Genomic DNA, 20244 nt, shown 5'->3' with positions numbered 1-20244 from the left:
CAGGCATTGGCTCTCTTGTAGGGGCTCAGGCATGAATTCCTGAGCTCTGGGGAGACAGCTGTTGGCAGATCGGTTGTTTGCTCGCTGCTCTGTAATGTGTACGGGTACTTCAGTGTGAAAACAGCACTCTTGATATAAATCAGACAATTTTAGAAACTAGAATTACAGAGCGACGCGTTTCTTCCCTCATTTAGGGAACTACTGATTATATCCAACTAGTTATACAGCTTCCTGGGATCTAACAACCTATTTTTGATCCCAGCAGAATAGTGCAATTTGAAGCAGCAGAATAAGGGGCAGTTCACACCTCATAAGAATTTCTTATATTATTATTTATATAAAATTGCAGTACTATGCCACTATGCTGCGATTTTCCAACAAATCGCTGCAAACAAAATCACATTTTGAGAGTAAAGTGAGAGCGCGCCCTAAAGCCTCACTCAGACGTCTGATTTTAATGTACTTGTCCTATCTGGGATTTTCACTCTAATCAATTCGAAAAAAACAAAAACAAAGGAAAAATGAAAGAAAAATAAATGAAACACTGATGAGGATGACAGGAGATAAGAACCAAAACACTGATGAAAATTGGAAAGGTTTTTTTCACATGAGAGAAAATAAAGACATGAACAAGGCTGCGGCCGGCCCGACCATGGGAAACACAGATAGGGGATCTCTGAAAAGCCCAATTTAGATAATTTCCTTAACGACTTTTCCCGACATGAACGAGAGCGACACAAGGCAGATGTATGCGCACGAATCTGGGGAAACCATATCTGCAATGCTGACGTTTTTGGTCCCTATTTGTGCCGTTCTTGGAACGTCATTTGTGTTGACAGATCTGCAGCTAAACCACAAGGGATCGCCGGGCAGCGACTGATGAAGGTTTTGGCCAAAATAAAAAATGTTCACACATCAACCGTAAATGATAAATCAATCAGAAAAAGGGCATCTGACGCCAAAGTGCGAGCAGCTCAGCGCTGTATTCACGTGACATTTCTGTCATAGTTTTAGCACCGATTGTTTTGTTTTTCTCCAGTGAAATATTTGTATTATAATATAAAAAAAAGATCAAAAATTGCAGTAAATGATGGAAAACCACAATAAAAATGTCACTTGTGAATAAACCCTGAAGCCGAAAGTACACCTAACATGGCCGCTCTGCATAGAGGGGGCTGGCGGCTGTCAGACTCCTGTGGTGACGGCTTCTCTCCAGGGAAACAAAGCGTCAAGTGCATTAAACTCTGTACAGGCCACACATCTGCGTCGGTTTAGATCAGGTCCCAATTTCTCACCGTCTGTTATTTTATTCTGATTTATTCTGTAGGAAACAAAATCCAAAACATTTAGTCATTTTGTGATCTTAAGACCGACCCCGAGCATCCGCACATCACACATACACATATTGCACACAAGTATAAAAATTTTCCTTTTGTGCAGCGTTCACCGCTCTGAGGTCCTTCTGTGTAGGGTTCACCGCTCTGAGGTCCTTGTGTGCCGGGTTCACCGCTCTGAGGTCCTTGTGTGCAGGGTTCACCCCTCTGAGGTCCTTGTGTGCAGGGTTCACCGCTCTGAGGTCCTTGTGTGCAGGGTTCACCGCTCTGAGGTCCTTGTGTGCAGGGTTCACCGCTCTGAGGTCCTTGTGTGCAGGGTTCACCGCTCTGAGGTCCTTGTGTGCAGGGTTCACCGCTCTGAGGTCCTTCTGTGCAGGGTTCACCGCTCTGAGGTCCTTGTGTGCAGGGTTCACTGCTCTGAGGTTTTTGTGTGCAGCCTTCACCGCTCTGAGGTCCTTGTGTGCAACCCTCACCCCTCTGAGGTCCTTCTGTGCAAGGTTCACCGCTCTGAGGTCCATGTCTGCAGCCCTCACCGCTCTGAGGTCCTTGTGTGCAGGGTTCACCGCTCTGAGGTCCTTGTGTGCAGCCTTCACCGCTCTGAGGTCCTTGTGTGCAACCCTCACCACTCTGAGGTCCTTCTGTGCAGGGTTCACCGCTCTCAGGTGTTTCTGTACAGCTGTCACCGCTCTGAGGTCCTTCCGTGCAGCATTCACTGCTCTGAGGTAGTTCTGTACAGCGTTCACCGCTCTGAGGTCCTTCCGTGCAGCGTGCATCACTCTGAGGTCTTTGAGTGCAGTCCTCACTGCTCTGAGGTCCTTGTGTGCAGCCCTTCTCGCTCTGAGGTCCTTCCGTGCAGCATTCACTGCTCTGAGGTAGTTCTGTACAGCGTTCACCGGTCTGAGGTCCTTCTGTGGAGCGATCACCGCTCTGAGGTCCTTCCGTGCAGCCCTCACAGCTCTGAGGTCCTTGTATGCAGCCCTCACCGCTCTGAGGTCCTTCCGTGCAGCATTCACTGCTCTGAGGTTCTTGTATGCAGCCTTCACCGCTCTGAAGTCCTTGTATGCAGCCCTCACCGCTCTGAGGTGCTTCCGTGCAGCATTCACTGCTCTGAGGTCCTTGTGTGCAGCCCTCCCCGCTCTGAGGTCCTTCGGTGCAGCATTCACTGCTCTGAGGTCCTTCTGTGCAGGGTTCACCGCTCTGAGGTCCTTGTGTGCAGCCCTCCCTGCACTGAGGTCCTTCTGTGCAGCATTCACTGCTCTGAGGTCCTTCTGTGCAGCCTTCACCGCTCTGAGGTCCTTGTGTGCAGCATTCACTGCTCTGAGGTCCTTGTGTGCAACCCTCACCGCTGTGAAGTCCTTTTGTGCAGCCCTCACCGCTCTGAGGTCCTTGTGTGCAGCCCTCCCCGCTCTGAGGTCCTTCCATGCAGCATTCACTGCTCTGAGGTCCTTCTGTGCAACGTTCAACGCTCTGAGGTCCTACTGCGCAGCGTTCACTGCTCTGAGGTCCTTCTGCGCAGCGTTCACCGCTCTGAGGTCCTTCTGTGCAGCCCTCACCGCTCTGAGGACCTTGTGTGCAGGGTTCACCGCTCTGAGGTCCTTTTGTGCAGCCTTCACCGCTCTGAAGTCCTTGTGTGCAGCCCTCCCCGCTCTGAGGTCCTTCTGCGCAGCATTCACTGCTCTGAGGTCCTTCTGTGCAGCCCTCACCGCTCTGAGGACCTTGTGTGCAGGGTTCACCGCTCTGAGGTCCTTGTGTGCAGCCTTCACCGCTCTGAAGTCCTTGTGTGCAGCCCTCCCCGCTCTGAGGTCCTACTGCGCAGCGTTCACTGCTCTGAGGTCCTTCTGCGCAGCGTTCACCGCTCTGAGGTCCTTCTGTGCAGCCCTCACCGCTCTGAGGTCCTTGTGTGCAGCCTTCACCGCTCTGAAGTCCTTGTGTGCAGCCCTCCCCGCTCTGAGGTCCTTCTGCGCAGCATTCACTGCTCTGAGGTCCTTCTGTGCAGCCCTCACCGCTCTGAGGACCTTGTGTGCAGGGTTCACCGCTCTGAGGTCCTTGTGTGCAGCCCTCCCCGCTCTGAGGTCCTACTGCGCAGCGTTCACTGCTCTGAGGTCCTTCTGCGCAGCGTTCACCGCTCTGAGGTCCTTCTGTGCAGCCCTCACCGCTCTGAGGTCCTTGTGTGCAGCGTTCACCGCTCTGAGGTCCTTCTGTGCAGCCCTCACCGCTCTGAGGTCCTTGTGTGCAGCCTTCACCGCTCTGAAGTCCTTGTGTGCAGCCCTCCCCGCTCTGAGGTCCTTCTGCGCAGCATTCACTGCTCTGAGGTCCTTCTGTGCAGCCCTCACCGCTCTGAGGACCTTGTGTGCAGGGTTCACCGCTCTGAGGTCCTTGTGTGCAGCCCTCCCCGCTCTGAGGTCCTACTGCGCAGCGTTCACTGCTCTGAGGTCCTTCTGCGCAGCGTTCACCGCTCTGAGGTCCTTCTGTGCAGCCCTCACCGCTCTGAAGTCCTTGTGTGCAGCCCTCCCCGCTCTGAGGTCCTACTGCGCAGCGTTCACTGCTCTGAGGTCCTTCTGCGCAGCGTTCACCGCTCTGAGGTCCTTCTGTGCAGCCCTCACCGCTCTGAGGTCCTTGTGTGCAGCCTTCACCGCTCTGAAGTCCTTGTGTGCAGCCCTCCCCGCTCTGAGGTCCTTCTGCGCAGCATTCACTGCTCTGAGGTCCTTCTGTGCAGCCCTCACCGCTCTGAGGACCTTGTGTGCAACCCTCACCCCTCTGAGGTCCTTCTGTGCAAGGTTCACCGCTCTGAGGTCCATGTCTGCAGCCCTCACCGCTCTGAGGTCCTTGTGTGCAGGGTTCACCACTCTGAGGTCCTTGTGTGCAGCCTTCACCGCTCTGAGGTCCTTGTGTGCAACCCTCACCACTCTGAGGTCCTTCTGTGCAGGGTTCACCGCTCTCAGGTGTTTCTGTACAGCTGTCACCGCTCTGAGGTCCTTCCGTGCAGCATTCACTGCTCTGAGGTAGTTCTGTACAGCGTTCACCGCTCTGAGGTCCTTCCGTGCAGCGTGCATCACTCTGAGGTCTTTGAGTGCAGTCCTCACTGCTCTGAGGTCCTTGTGTGCAGCCCTTCTCGCTCTGAGGTCCTTCCGTGCAGCATTCACTGCTCTGAGGTAGTTCTGTACAGCGTTCACCGGTCTGAGGTCCTTCTGTGGAGCGATCACCGCTCTGAGGTCCTTCCGTGCAGCCCTCACAGCTCTGAGGTCCTTGTATGCAGCCCTCACCGCTCTGAGGTCCTTCCGTGCAGCATTCACTGCTCTGAGGTTCTTGTATGCAGCCTTCACCGCTCTGAAGTCCTTGTATGCAGCCCTCACCGCTCTGAGGTGCTTCCGTGCAGCATTCACTGCTCTGAGGTCCTTGTGTGCAGCCCTCCCCGCTCTGAGGTCCTTCGGTGCAGCATTCACTGCTCTGAGGTCCTTCTGTGCAGGGTTCACCGCTCTGAGGTCCTTGTGTGCAGCCCTCCCTGCACTGAGGTCCTTCTGTGCAGCATTCACTGCTCTGAGGTCCTTCTGTGCAGCCTTCACCGCTCTGAGGTCCTTGTGTGCAGCATTCACTGCTCTGAGGTCCTTGTGTGCAACCCTCACCGCTGTGAAGTCCTTTTGTGCAGCCCTCACCGCTCTGAGGTCCTTGTGTGCAGCCCTCCCCGCTCTGAGGTCCTTCCATGCAGCATTCACTGCTCTGAGGTCCTTCTGTGCAACGTTCAACGCTCTGAGGTCCTACTGCGCAGCGTTCACTGCTCTGAGGTCCTTCTGCGCAGCGTTCACCGCTCTGAGGTCCTTCTGTGCAGCCCTCACCGCTCTGAGGACCTTGTGTGCAGGGTTCACCGCTCTGAGGTCCTTTTGTGCAGCCTTCACCGCTCTGAAGTCCTTGTGTGCAGCCCTCCCCGCTCTGAGGTCCTTCTGCGCAGCATTCACTGCTCTGAGGTCCTTCTGTGCAGCCCTCACCGCTCTGAGGACCTTGTGTGCAGGGTTCACCGCTCTGAGGTCCTTGTGTGCAGCCTTCACCGCTCTGAAGTCCTTGTGTGCAGCCCTCCCCGCTCTGAGGTCCTACTGCGCAGCGTTCACTGCTCTGAGGTCCTTCTGCGCAGCGTTCACCGCTCTGAGGTCCTTCTGTGCAGCCCTCACCGCTCTGAGGTCCTTGTGTGCAGCCTTCACCGCTCTGAAGTCCTTGTGTGCAGCCCTCCCCGCTCTGAGGTCCTTCTGCGCAGCATTCACTGCTCTGAGGTCCTTCTGTGCAGCCCTCACCGCTCTGAGGACCTTGTGTGCAGGGTTCACCGCTCTGAGGTCCTTGTGTGCAGCCCTCCCCGCTCTGAGGTCCTACTGCGCAGCGTTCACTGCTCTGAGGTCCTTCTGCGCAGCGTTCACCGCTCTGAGGTCCTTCTGTGCAGCCCTCACCGCTCTGAGGTCCTTGTGTGCAGCGTTCACCGCTCTGAGGTCCTTCTGTGCAGCCCTCACCGCTCTGAGGTCCTTGTGTGCAGCCTTCACCGCTCTGAAGTCCTTGTGTGCAGCCCTCCCCGCTCTGAGGTCCTTCTGCGCAGCATTCACTGCTCTGAGGTCCTTCTGTGCAGCCCTCACCGCTCTGAGGACCTTGTGTGCAGGGTTCACCGCTCTGAGGTCCTTGTGTGCAGCCCTCCCCGCTCTGAGGTCCTACTGCGCAGCGTTCACTGCTCTGAGGTCCTTCTGCGCAGCGTTCACCGCTCTGAGGTCCTTCTGTGCAGCCCTCACCGCTCTGAAGTCCTTGTGTGCAGCCCTCCCCGCTCTGAGGTCCTACTGCGCAGCGTTCACTGCTCTGAGGTCCTTCTGCGCAGCGTTCACCGCTCTGAGGTCCTTCTGTGCAGCCCTCACCGCTCTGAGGTCCTTGTGTGCAGCCTTCACCGCTCTGAAGTCCTTGTGTGCAGCCCTCCCCGCTCTGAGGTCCTTCTGCGCAGCATTCACTGCTCTGAGGTCCTTCTGTGCAGCCCTCACCGCTCTGAGGACCTTGTGTGCAACCCTCACCCCTCTGAGGTCCTTCTGTGCAAGGTTCACCGCTCTGAGGTCCATGTCTGCAGCCCTCACCGCTCTGAGGTCCTTGTGTGCAGGGTTCACCACTCTGAGGTCCTTGTGTGCAGCCTTCACCGCTCTGAGGTCCTTGTGTGCAACCCTCACCACTCTGAGGTCCTTCTGTGCAGGGTTCACCGCTCTCAGGTGTTTCTGTACAGCTGTCACCGCTCTGAGGTCCTTCCGTGCAGCATTCACTGCTCTGAGGTAGTTCTGTACAGCGTTCACCGCTCTGAGGTCCTTCCGTGCAGCGTGCATCACTCTGAGGTCTTTGAGTGCAGTCCTCACTGCTCTGAGGTCCTTGTGTGCAGCCCTTCTCGCTCTGAGGTCCTTCCGTGCAGCATTCACTGCTCTGAGGTAGTTCTGTACAGCGTTCACCGGTCTGAGGTCCTTCTGTGGAGCGATCACCGCTCTGAGGTCCTTCCGTGCAGCCCTCACAGCTCTGAGGTCCTTGTATGCAGCCCTCACCGCTCTGAGGTCCTTCCGTGCAGCATTCACTGCTCTGAGGTTCTTGTATGCAGCCTTCACCGCTCTGAAGTCCTTGTATGCAGCCCTCACCGCTCTGAGGTGCTTCCGTGCAGCATTCACTGCTCTGAGGTCCTTGTGTGCAGCCCTCCCCGCTCTGAGGTCCTTCGGTGCAGCATTCACTGCTCTGAGGTCCTTCTGTGCAGGGTTCACCGCTCTGAGGTCCTTGTGTGCAGCCCTCCCTGCACTGAGGTCCTTCTGTGCAGCATTCACTGCTCTGAGGTCCTTCTGTGCAGCCTTCACCGCTCTGAGGTCCTTGTGTGCAGCATTCACTGCTCTGAGGTCCTTGTGTGCAACCCTCACCGCTCTGAGGTCCTTGTGTGCAGCCTTCACCGCTGTGAAGTCCTTTTGTGCAGCCCTCACCGCTCTGAGGTCCTTGTGTGCAGCCCTCCCCGCTCTGAGGTCCTTCCATGCAGCATTCACTGCTCTGAGGTCCTTCTGTGCAACGTTCAACGCTCTGAGGTCCTACTGCGCAGCGTTCACTGCTCTGAGGTCCTTCTGCGCAGCGTTCACCGCTCTGAGGTCCTTCTGTGCAGCCCTCACCGCTCTGAGGACCTTGTGTGCAGGGTTCACCGCTCTGAGGTCCTTTTGTGCAGCCTTCACCGCTCTGAAGTCCTTGTGTGCAGCCCTCCCCGCTCTGAGGTACTTCTGCGCAGCATTCACTGCTCTGAGGTCCTTCTGTGCAGCCCTCACCGCTCTGAGGACCTTGTGTGCAGGGTTCACCGCTCTGAGGTCCTTGTGTGCAGCCTTCACCGCTCTGAAGTCCTTGTGTGCAGCCCTCCCCGCTCTGAGGTCCTACTGCGCAGCGTTCACTGCTCTGAGGTCCTTCTGCGCAGCGTTCACCGCTCTGAGGTCCTTCTGTGCAGCCCTCACCGCTCTGAGGTCCTTGTGTGCAGCCTTCACCGCTCTGAAGTCCTTGTGTGCAGCCCTCCCCGCTCTGAGGTCCTTCTGCGCAGCATTCACTGCTCTGAGGTCCTTCTGTGCAGCCCTCACCGCTCTGAGGACCTTGTGTGCAGGGTTCACCGCTCTGAGGTCCTTGTGTGCAGCCCTCCCCGCTCTGAGGTCCTACTGCGCAGCGTTCACTGCTCTGAGGTCCTTCTGCGCAGCGTTCACCGCTCTGAGGTCCTTCTGTGCAGCCCTCACCGCTCTGAGGTCCTTGTGTGCAGCCTTCACCGCTCTGAAGTCCTTGTGTGCAGCCCTCCCCGCTCTGAGGTCCTTCTGCGCAGCATTCACTGCTCTGAGGTCCTTCTGTGCAGCCTTCACCACTCTGAAGTCCTTGTGTGCAGCTCTCACTGCTCTGAGGTCCTTGTGTGCAGCGTGCATCGCTCTAAGGTCCTTGTTTGCAGCTCACACTGCTCTGTGGTCCTTGTGTGCAGCCCTCACCGCTCTGAGGTCCTTGTGCGCAGGGTTCACCCTTTTAAGGTCCTTCTGTGCAGGGTTCACCGCTCTGAGGTCCTACTGCACAGCGTTCACTGCTCTGAGGTCCTTCTGCGCAGCGTTCACCGCTCTGAGGTCCTTCTGTGCAGCCCTCACTGCTCTGAGGTCCATGTGTGCAGGGTTCACCGCTCTGAGGTCCTTGTGTGCAGCCTTCACCGCTCTGAAGTCCTTGTGTCCAGCCCTTACCGCTCTGAGGTCCTTGTGTTCAGCCCTCACCGCTCTGAGGTCCTTCTGCGCAACATTCACTGCTCTGAGGTCCTTCTGCGCAGGGTTCACCCCTCTGAGGTCCTTTTGTGCAGGGTTCACCGCTCTGAGGTCTTTCTGTGCAGTGTTCACTGCTCTGAGGTCCTTCTGTGCTGGTTTCACCTCTCTGAGGCTCTTCTGTGCAGGGTTCACTGCTCTGAGGTCCTTCTGTGCAGCGTTCACTGCTCCGATGCACTTTTTAATTTTAGAAAATCACATAGACAAAATATATCCAAGTTCTGCATCACAGCCACACATAGAGGGGATATCCCCTACTGTATAGGTTTGTACACCCCGCTATATTCTCATTTTTACTGTACCTTCCGAGCCTTCAGATCCTCACGACTTCCAAATAGAGACACGGCTGTAATAGTGAGAAGAAAGAGTTGTCAGTCATTCTACTTATACTATTCCTTATGTCTCAAGATGTCTTCATTTTGCTATAACTGATAGATAGGACAATAATGTTGCTATCACTCCTCATCTTCCTACGACAGGATCTACCCTACAAAGCAGACCTGCTCTTGGTTTCCCAAACTTTTAGCTTTTTTATATTTTTACCTTTTTTCCGTAAGTAGCTTAGAGTCCCGTAGAGAAACAGAGCAGTCAGGAAGAGGTACATTATATCCTCCAGCGATGGCGCCGACATCCCTGTACATAGAGGGAGAGTGGCAGTCACACACCGTATCCCTGCCCTACATACAATGTACAGACCGTGATCTATGAAGATTTACACACAAATAATCCAAGAACTGCTCTATGAGCCTGATTGTGTAATTATATCATTTATTACCTGCGACTTTCAGTGTCTGGGAGCTCGAGATCCCTTTTGCGGCACTAACATGGTTGACTCTGCAGAAGTAGCGCGCTCCGTGGAGGTCGCCGCTGGCGGTGATGCGCTGGTATGCTGAGATACTGTAGGTGCCATCGTAGTTGGAGATGTGATTAGACAGGGAATTTCCAGACAACAGAGTAGGATGTGATTCCTCTGAAAGCTGAACTAAGAAGTCCACAGAGATTTCCAGAGGGTGAAAGTGAGAAATGTCACAAGTGAGCGTCACCTCCTCACCCGGCCGAGCAAAGAGTGGGGCAGGCTGCAGGGTAACCTGGGGCTTGGCTGGAGGAGCAACAAAGAACCGAAAAACAGAAGGAAATTCATTAAATTCTACGGAGTAGCTGTGTTTTAATAAATAAATATGGTGAGTATCTATCATGGCCACTAGGCCAAAATATTCTAGATTTCATCACAATTCCACTAGTCTACCCTCCCAGTAGAACTAGAAGATATGAGTCATGTCCACCAAGAGTCTGCTCTGGAGACATGTCCACTGAAAAATAAAAACCCCCAACTGAAAAAAATAAAAATAAAGAAAAATGTTGAAAAATCCCAGCATGTACGTATTACCATGCTCCCATTGCCCCCTCTACGGTCTCTTACCTGTGACCACCAGATGGACTTCCCTCTGTGCCCTCAGGTAGGGCAGGTAGACCGTACATAACAAGGTGCCTTGGTGGGAAATTTCCACATTGTCAATCAGGAGGGAAGCGTCCCCTTCGTTGTGTAAAGCCGAAAAGTTCAGGTGACAATTTGGGACATTCTCCTCAACTTTGTCCTTCCATCCATCATACGCATAGAGGAGACTTCCATCGCCCAGGGCACGATGGCGCCACTCTACAGAAAAGCGCGGCTGATGCCCCCGCCACATGCTGCAGGGTACAGACAGGGGCTTACCCAGCGGGGCATGGAGGATGGCGGAGACAGAGAACACAGCTAGAGAGGCTGGAGAGAAAGAGAAGATCAGACATGGTGGGTGTATCAGCATCTTGATGGATCTATGCCTTTTTTTTAACACATGTAATGATCATAGTCAGCAGCACACAAGAGTATTCCTATACTACAAAACAGTGAGACTACATATCAATGGCTTTACCAGGATTCGGTATAGGGACTTTAAGGGGTATTACAATCTCCAAGATCCAATCTCAATATATTGTATGTGTAATAATAATATTAGCAAATACCTCCAATTAGAAATAAAGTATAGTTCTCCTAATTAGCCATGTTGCTTACCCCATGTGCAGCGCATTCCATTAACTTAGAGATCCATGGCTATGAACCAACAACTAACTGTCACTATATGAAACCATGGACACCTAAGCTACTGCAATGCCCTGCATGGGGTAAGTGATGTAGCTAATCAGGAGAACTATACTATCAGGTATTTGCTAAGATTATTATTATTATTATTATTATTATTATTATTATTATTATTATTATTATTAATAAACCTCCTACATATTGATATAGGATCTTGTAGATGGCAATACCCCTTTAATGGTAAGACATTTTTATTCACCACTAATGTCTCCCATGGAAAAACTCTTTTAAGGCATTTGATACCTAAAGTACCAAAATATTAACAAATATAGAGTACACCTAAGGCCGTTTTCACACGTCTGTTTATTTTCCGGTACTGGAAAAAAACGGTATCAGAGATATCAGTGTCCGTGTGTGTAATACTTGCAGCACATGTGTGGTGACTGTGTGCTGCATCAGTACCAGATGTACCGGCGCCAGAAAAGCAGCGGTACAGTTAGTGTTGTTACCTGGTCCTGCTGGGTGCTGAAGACGGCTCTCATCATTCTCCCCTGCTCTGCCGGCGATCAGTGCAAGCAGGGGAGAATGATTAAAGTTATTCAGGTGAGCACAATGAGAGCAGGCGGTGGCTGATGGAACTATTACTCCCATCAGCCTACACCTGCTGCCTCTAATACCAGTGAGAGCAGGCGGTGACTGATGGGAGTATTCATCACCCGCCGCCTGCGCTATAAATAAATAAATCTGGTGTGGGTTTCCCTATATTTTCTATAACCAGCCAGGCAAAACTCACAGCTGGGGGCTGTAACCCTCAGCTGTCAGCGTTGGCAAGGCAGGTTATCAAAAATAGAGGGGTCCCCACGCTGTTTTTTAAAATGATTTATTTAAATAATTAAAAAATATGGCTTGAGGACCCCTCTATTCTTGATAACTAGCCTTGCTGATGCCTGGCTGGTTTTAGAAAATACAGCGGAATCCACTCCGGAATTTTTATTTATTTATAGCACAGGCGATGGGTGATGAATAGTCCCCAACAGCTGCCACCTGCTCTCATTGTGATCACTTGAATATAACTCTCATCATTCTACCCTGCTTGCGCTGATCGCCGGCAGAGCAGGGGAAAATGATGAGAGCCGTCTTCAGCACCCGGTGCCGGGGAACAGCGCTAAGTGTACCACTGCTTCTCAGGCACCGGTATGTGTCACACGGCCCGTGGAAACACACTGACATTTGCACAGGCTCATTCACCGGTATGTGCGAACTGTCTCCTAATCTGAACTAGCCACTGCACCCCCTGAATCCCATGTACTTCTATCCCTCTTCTAACTGCTCGTATGTGCGGACTGTCTCCTAATCTGAACTAGCCACTGCACCCCCTGAATCCCATGTACTTCTATCCCTCTTCTAACTGCTGGTATGTTGCTGCTTTTTCCCTGACTTTAATTCCATGTTTCATACTTCAAGCTTGCTGAATGCATATTGATATGCACATGTTCCTCACACCTAGCTCTATCCTCCCATCTTATCCTATCCTTCACCAACCTTGATGCTAAACAAATGTACTATTAACTGCAATCTGTGAATTGCTCCCTGCTGTGAACTGTCCCCCACCTCCTTCCTCCTCCCTCTTCCTCTCTCACCTGGCTTCATTTCATGGACTCTTCAAATGGTGTAAGTTGCATGGTACGGTCAGATATGGCCTTTGTCAGATGTGACATCATTTGAAGTGACATCTTTTAAGTGTCATCAGAAATATAACAGAAATAGTCCAGAAATCGGCCAGACGGTAAGACTAATCACTATCTTCTAAATTTACTTGCCTTTCTTTTCCTCCCCTGCTCTTTAACCATGCTCATATTTTCCCCACCGTTTTTGCTCCACTAATCATCACTCTCCTTCACCCACCTGCTTTCCTTTCTCTGCTTATTCTCACTGCTAGCGACACATCCCCCAATCCTGCCTTCCCCGCCTCATACATTACTAATCCTCACCCTATCCTTCTCACACTATGAGAAACTATCGCAACCCCTCACACTTAAAACCTGTTCCACTGACCCCCACCACCCTGCTTCCCCTCTCTGGGGCACTTTGCAATGCCCGCTCTGTCTGCAACAAGCTCCACATGGTCCATGATCTCTTCACTTCCCGCAACCTTTCCGACCTGGCTGACGCTCCCTGACACAGCCTCGCCTTAAGCACTGAGTTACGGTGGCCTCCAATTTACCCACACTCCTCGCTCTGGCAACAGCCATGGTGGAGGAGTGGGTATCCATCTTTCTAAAAACTTTTTTTCAACCCTATCCAACCCCCACCCTCCCTTATCCTCCCTTCTTTCGAGGTTCACTCTGTCCGTATTTACGCTCCCTCCAATCTCCAAATGGCTGTCATATACCGACCACCGGGCTCAGCCACTGCCTTCATCGACCAATTCTCCACCTGGCTCCTTCACTTTCTCTCTGCTGACATCCCCACCATCATCATGGGCGACTTTAATATCTCTACTGACACCCACCAGCCAGCAGCCTCCAAACTACTGGCCCTTACTTCATCCTTTGGACTTACCCAGTGGTCCTCCACAGCTACCCACACAGATGGACATACACTAGACCTCATCTTCACCCACCTCTGTTTCTTATCTAAGCTCACAACCTCTCCCTTCCCCCTATCTGACCACCATCTACTCACCTTCTCATCCTTGTCCTCCTCACGTGCCCCCCAGGTCCAGCCATTACCACATCCTCGCAGAATCCTCGCAAACCTAGACATTCACAGACTCTCAGACTCTCTCCTACCCCTGTCCTCCATATCTTCACTCCAGGACACGGACAGCGCCACCGCTTTCTATAACACCACCCTCACATCAGCCATAGACTCAGTCGCCCCTCTCATGCATGGCGAAGTGCGACGAACCAATAGGCAACCCTGGTATAACAATCTCACAAAAAAACTTCGACAAGCATCCAGGGTCACGGAGCGGCGTTGGAAGAAAACACGCCTGCCAGATGACTTCACTGCTTTCAAACAAGCTACACTTGACTTCAAATAAGCCCTCACCTCTGCTAAACAGACCTATTTCACTATCCTTGTATCTTCACTATCCTACAACCCAAAACAACTGTTCAGCACATTTAACTCTCTCCTCCGCCCACCACTGCCACCTCCAACTCCCTTCATCTCTTCCGAGGACTTTGCCACCTACTTCAAAAACAAGATCGACCAAATAAGGCAAACCTTTACTTGTCCACCACCCCAACCACTCCATATACCAGACCTCTGCCCTTCCCTAATAACCTCCCTCTCCTGAAGGAGAGCTTACTCGCATCTTTTCCAAATCACACCTCACCACCTGTGCACTTGACCCCATCCCTTCCCACCTGCTCCCCAACCTCACTAACACGCTCATTCCAGTCCTAACCCATCTCTTCAACCTATCGCTCTCTTCTGGTACCTTCCCCTCTGCCTTCAAACATGCCACCATCACACCCATCCTCAAAAAAAGTAACCTTGACCCAACTGCTATGCCCAGCTATCGCCCCATATCACTACTCCTGTTTGCTTCAAAACTCCTTGAGCAGCATGTCCATGCTCAACTTTCCTCCCACCTCTCATCTAACTCTCTTCTTGACAACCTCCAATCTGGCTTCCGCCCCCACCACTCCACCGAAACTGCCCTGACAAAAATTACTAATGACTTAGTCACGCCAAAGCTAACAGACAGTTCTCCATCCTCCTCCTTCACCTGTCCTCTGCTTTCGACACAGTCGATCACTGCCTACTGCTACAGATTTTCTTCCCTTGGCATCAAAGACCTTGCCCTGTCCTGGATTGCCTCATACCTGTCCAACCACACATTTAGCGTTTCCCACTCCCACACTACCTCCTCATCCCGCCCTCTCTCTGTTGGAGTCCCTCAAGGCTCTGTCCTAGGGCCCCTACTTTTTTCCATCTATACCCTTGGCCTAGGACAACTCATAAAGTCCCATGGCTTCCAGTACCACCTGTATGCAGACGACACTCAGATTTACCTCTCTGGCCCAGACGTCACCTCCCTGCTGTCCAGAATCCCGAAGTGTCTGTCAGCCATATCCTCCTTCTTCACCTCTCGCTTCCAAAAACTCAATGTAGGCAAAACCAAATTCATCATCTTTCCCCCACCTCACGTATCTCCCCTACCCAATCTATCTATTATGGTAAACGGCATCATGCTCTCTCGCGCACCTGAAATCCGCTGCCTCGGGGTAACTCTAGACTCTGCCCTGTCCTTCAAACCTCACGTCCAAGCTCTTGCCACCTCCTGTCGCCTCCAACTCAAAAATATTGCCAGAATCCGTTCCTTCCTCAGCCCACAATCTACCAAAACTCTTGTACATGCTCTCATCATCTCCCGCCTCAATTACTGCAACACCCTCCTCTGTGGCCTCCCAGCTAACTCTCTTGCACCACTCCAGTCTGTCCTCAACTCTGCTGCCCGGCTAATCCACCTCTCTCCTCGCTACTCCCCTGCTTCTCCCCTCTGCAAATCCCTCCACTGGCTCCCAATTCCTCAATGAATCCAGTTCAAACTACTAACACTGATCTACAAAGCCATCCACAACCTGTCCCCTCCCTATACATCTGAACTAATCTCCCAATATCTTCCCTCACGTAATCTTCGATCCTCCCAAGACCTCCTACTCTCCTCCACACTTATTCGTTCCTCACACAACCGCCTCCAAGATTTCTCCCGAATATCCCCCATCCTCTGGGATTCCATGCCTCAACACGTCCGATTATCCACCACCCTCGTATCCTTCAGACGGAACCTGAAAACCCATTTCTTCAGAAAAGCCTACAGCCTACAATAACCATGCCGCCGCCTCACCACCGCCAGAGCCGCCGCCTCACCACCGCCTCACCCCTACCTTCTCTTCCCCACTATCCCATAGAATGTAAGTCCGCAAGGACAGGGTTCTCTCCCCTCTGTACCAGTCTGTCACTGTAAACCTGTTTACTGTAAACGATATCTATAACCTTGTATGTAACCCCTCTCTCATGGACAGCACCATGGAATTAATGGTGCTATATAAATAAATAATAATAATAATTCACTTGAATGGGTCCACGTGTATAAGTGTCTCCGGTACGTGTGAAATCTGTCACCACAAGTACCGGAGACACTGACATGTGAAAGAGGCCTAATATCACAGTTACTGGTGCACAGTGCATGAATGTGTCCAGCAATGGAGAAATGTCATTATTGGGGATGTATACAACTTTTGATGAACGAGATTTCACCTCTAAGGAACACGTACCAGAGAAATGATCTTGTTTGTCCCCAAGAGGCCCTAGGACCAGGCTCAGTGCTCTTCCATCCTGATGATTGCTGGCAGCCAAGGTGTACCAGGCTTTGCCAAGGGCTGGCGAGCTGAATTTCTCCTCGGTGAGAGAGTGTGCCCAGTCCAAAGAGGCTTCCTGAGGCAGATGATGAGTTATCTCACAGGAGGTAGACTCAGGAGAAAGCTTCCCAGACGGATCTAGATACAGAGAGGAAAATTCAGATCACGACGTCAATTATCTTTATTGTGCCATTTACTCAGGACTATTTTGCAATTCTAATGATGAATAAGATTTATTAATGTATTTATGGCAGTTTTCTGGAATAAAGAGATTGTACAATAAACGGAGCCAGACACCATCAGAAAACAATACCAGGTCTGATCCGGCGTTGTGGTAAACCTGCGGCACATTATTATACATGGAGTGCGTCCTGCCGATGAATCCGGTGCATACCGTGGTCGGATATTGGTGGACTGCTTGTGTGGTGCCAGTGTTAAAAAGTCTCCCCCATTGCAATAGAAAACTGTAGTATCGGCTCATAGCGAACAGGCAGTAGCTTAAATTGGTGTCAAAGACAACTGCTCGGCCAGTTTTGATAAATGTGCCTCCCTGATTAATACAAGCTTATTCTGATCTTCACAGATTGATATTGTCAGATATTTTTGTATAACAAGCACTTTTGCAATTTGCTTCTTGTTAAAAATGTTATTCATACTTAATATAACACTTTTTTCTTTTTTTACAGCTTGTTGCTTAGCAGACCGACCACCACTAGAGTTTTGCAGCATTGGCCAATACGCACAGGACTTACAAGCTCTTTTCTATTGAGCACTGCTTTGATGTTGTCCATAATCTTTGGACCACATTACCTCCTAATCCCGGCCAGCCTGAGTGCAGTGCTTATAAGATGCTCAGCAGCAGCGGTCGGTCTCCTAAGCAACGAGTTGTAAACAAGAGAAAATTGTTAATATCTTGACAATTACTGAAAATTTTAATAAGCAGTAAATTGCAAAAGTTATTGTTTTGACAGGCCCTATCCGACATTATCCATGTATGAAAATGGGAAGAACCCTTTATGGTTTGGGTTTTTCGTGATTTGTAGAAGCAGTCACTGCCACCATGGTACTTGTTGGACCAATGCTGTTTTAGTAGAACCCTTCACTGAAATCTTCCATTTCCTCACCAAAAACATAGAAGAATAAGGTTCCAGGTTCTGCATCTATGGGCGAACTGTGTGTGAGCCCCGCGGCGTCCGTGAACTGCACCAATACCGGGGTCTGCTGGATTGAGCGCGGTTTAGACTCGGTCGCTGGAATGTCTTCCACCAGCCAGCAGGACAGAGACTGGGCTCCAGAGTTGGGACGCACGGCCAGGAGCCCACCAGCTGCAGTAAAGCAAAAGCAATAGGAAGTAAAGTCACATGGATCCTCTGGACTGATTTATTTAGGTAATTTAGGAAGAGCTTAATGGGCTCCTTCCTCTATGGATGTAGGAGACCTCACAGAAGAACATTCATCACAAGCCGTTATTATATCTAACTAGACTGTGGCCCGATTCTAACGCATCGGGTATTCTAGAATATGCATGTCCCCGTAGTATATGGACAATGATGATTCCAGAATTCGCGGCAGACTGTGCCCGTCGCTGATTGGTCGAGGCAACCTTTATGACATCGTCGCCATGGCAACCATTATGACATCTACGTCGATACTGTGCCCGTCGCTGATTGGTCAAGGCCTGGCGGCCTCGACCAATCAGAGACACGGGATTTCCATTATGACATCATCGTCGCCATGCTGTGCCCATCTCTGATTGGTCGAGGCCTGGCGACCTCGACCAATCAGAGATGCGGGATTTCCAGGACAGACAGACAGACAGACGGAAAAACCCTTAGACAATTATATATATACTAGACTGTGGCCCGATTCTAACGCATCGGGTATACTAGAATATGCATGTCTCCGTAGTATATGGACAATGATGATTCCAGAATTCGCGGCAGACTGTGCCCGTCGCTGATTGGTCGAGGCAACCTTTATGACATCATCGTCGCCATGGCAACCATTATGACATCTACGTCGATACTGTGCCCGTTGCTGGCGGCCTCGACCAATCAGAGACGCGGGATCTCCATTATGACATCATCGTCGCCATGCTGTGCCCGTCGCTGATTGGTCGAGGCCTGGCGGCCTCGACCAATCAGAGACGCGGGATTTCCAGGACAGACAGACAGACAGAAAGACAGACAGACAGACAGACGGAAAAACCCTTAGACAATTATATATATAGATACTAGACTGTGGCCCGATTCTAATGCATCGGGTATTCTAGAATATGCATGTCCCCGTAGTATATGGACAATGATGATTCCAGAATTCGCGGCAGACTGTGCCCGTCGCTGATTGGTCGAGGCAACCTTTATGACATCGTCGCCATGGCAACCATTATGACATCTACGTCGATACTGTGCCCGTCGCTGATTGGTCAAGGCCTGGCGGCCTCGACCAATCAGAGACACGGGATTTCCATTATGACATCATCGTCGCCATGCTGTGCCCGTCTCTGATTGGTCGAGGCCTGGCGACCTCGACCAATCAGAGACGCGGGATTTCCAGGACAGACAGACAGACAGACGGAAAAACCCTTAGACAATTATATATATAGACTAGACTGTGGCCCGATTCTAATGCATCGGGTATTCTAGAATATGCATGTCCCCGTAGTATATTGACAATGATGATTCCAGAATTCGCGGCAGACTGAGCCCGTTGCTGATTGGTCGAGGCAACCTTTATGACATCATCGTCGCCATGGCAACCATTATGACATCTACGTCGATACTGTGCCCGTCGCTGATTGGTCGAGGCCGCCAGGCCTCGACCAATCAGAGACGCGGGATTTCCAGGACAGACAGACAGATATATAGATTATTGAATATCCCACGTGATCTCCTGAAGTTACAGGCCCAAAGCCTGACAGATAAAACTGACGATTTTTAAGATCTTAGTTCCATTGTTATGGAAACATTGCATGGATCCAAATAATCAAATACATGGATGTCCCCACATCTGGACAATAACTCCATCCGGGTAGATATTGATGTAGCTGGTGATCTGACTCCACACAAGGTCTCCATGACACCTGACAGGAATCAGAGGGGCACATGATGTCATCAGAGCGTTTGCACCCTCAGGCCTGTAACTTCCGGTCATCATACACATCTCAGCATCTTTCGGTCACCTTTAATAAATCTAAACACGTAGAGTGATGAAGTCCTGAGGGTCTCAGGACTGCGCACATTTCCTCACATACATCCGCCATCGCATTGAATAAAGTAGGAGCGTGTATGTGCAAGTAAAGAGCGCAAGACCCCATGTACTAGAAATAATATTCACTAAAATATACATTATAAAAGCATTATTCAAAGGCTAGGCGTAAGAAAAATCAGTAGGCCGTAGCTTATCGAACAATCTCACAATGTAAGGGAAAATGAAAGCAGATCGGCTGGAAAGTCCCAGACATTTTTTATTGTCATGGCGGAGAAATATGTCGCTGAGGAATAGCAGATCTAGGAAGGGAACAGAACCTTAAGGGTTAAATAGAAGAGTGAGGGGTGCAGAATAGTTTGTGACAAGGTGGGATATGGGGCTGTGAAAGGACTCGCATTCATGATGCTCACCGTGTACAAGAACAATGCACAGCTTGTAGATTGTGGACGGCATCATGGTGGCGGGGTCCTGTGTGCGGCAGCTGCTCGTCTGGCGCCCCTGGTACTGGTCTGCACCCCACGGCCTGGTCACAGGGGTGCACCTCTTGCCTCTCTCACCGTCCTGGTGTCCCAAATCTCCTTTTCCTCCTTGCTCTGCCTTTTATATCTTCATCTACTTTTACTTTCACTTTCCAGAAATCAGCCTGTGTTACTGTAGATCAGCCTGAAGCATCGCCATTAACCCACTAACCGCTGCAACGGATTTTGCTGTCCCATAGCGTCCATTTCATTGTTAGAAAGGGGAAAAGGGATTAATAAAAAAAATATGTTGTCTGAATACACAGTACAGTGTAAACGTTTTAGGCAGATAAAATGCTGCAAAGCAAGAAGCTTTCAAAAACGGAAGTGTTAATGCTTCATCCTTTATCCATTATTTTCATTTCAGACAGAATGCTAAATTAATCCTTTTAGAATCGGGCAATTTTTTGGTTTTTTCATTTTTCCCTC

The 20244-nt window shown here is 50.9% G+C and overlaps 1 protein-coding gene across 1 annotated transcript; it reads right to left on the bottom strand.

Moving 5' to 3' along the window:
* Positions 1-313: 313 nt before the first annotated feature.
* Positions 314-19911, bottom strand: TAPBP (TAP binding protein). The gene is made up of 8 exons (XM_077286206.1): positions 19708-19911; positions 17212-17412; positions 16004-16225; positions 10053-10394; positions 9408-9731; positions 9176-9265; positions 8935-8978; positions 314-1321 (listed from the first exon to the last, which is right to left on the bottom strand). The coding sequence occupies exons 1-8, from the start codon at positions 19751-19753 to the stop codon at positions 1307-1309; spliced, it is 1284 nt and encodes a 427-aa protein (XP_077142321.1). The 5' UTR covers positions 19754-19911; the 3' UTR covers positions 314-1306.
* Positions 19912-20244: the final 333 nt, after the last annotated feature.

The sequence above is a fragment of the Ranitomeya variabilis genome, chromosome 2, assembly GCF_051348905.1.
Source record: "Ranitomeya variabilis isolate aRanVar5 chromosome 2, aRanVar5.hap1, whole genome shotgun sequence".
Classification (NCBI taxonomy): Eukaryota; Metazoa; Chordata; class Amphibia; order Anura; family Dendrobatidae; genus Ranitomeya; species Ranitomeya variabilis.
Note: the sequence above shows the minus strand (reverse complement) of the source record. Positions and strands in the feature narration are given on the sequence as shown.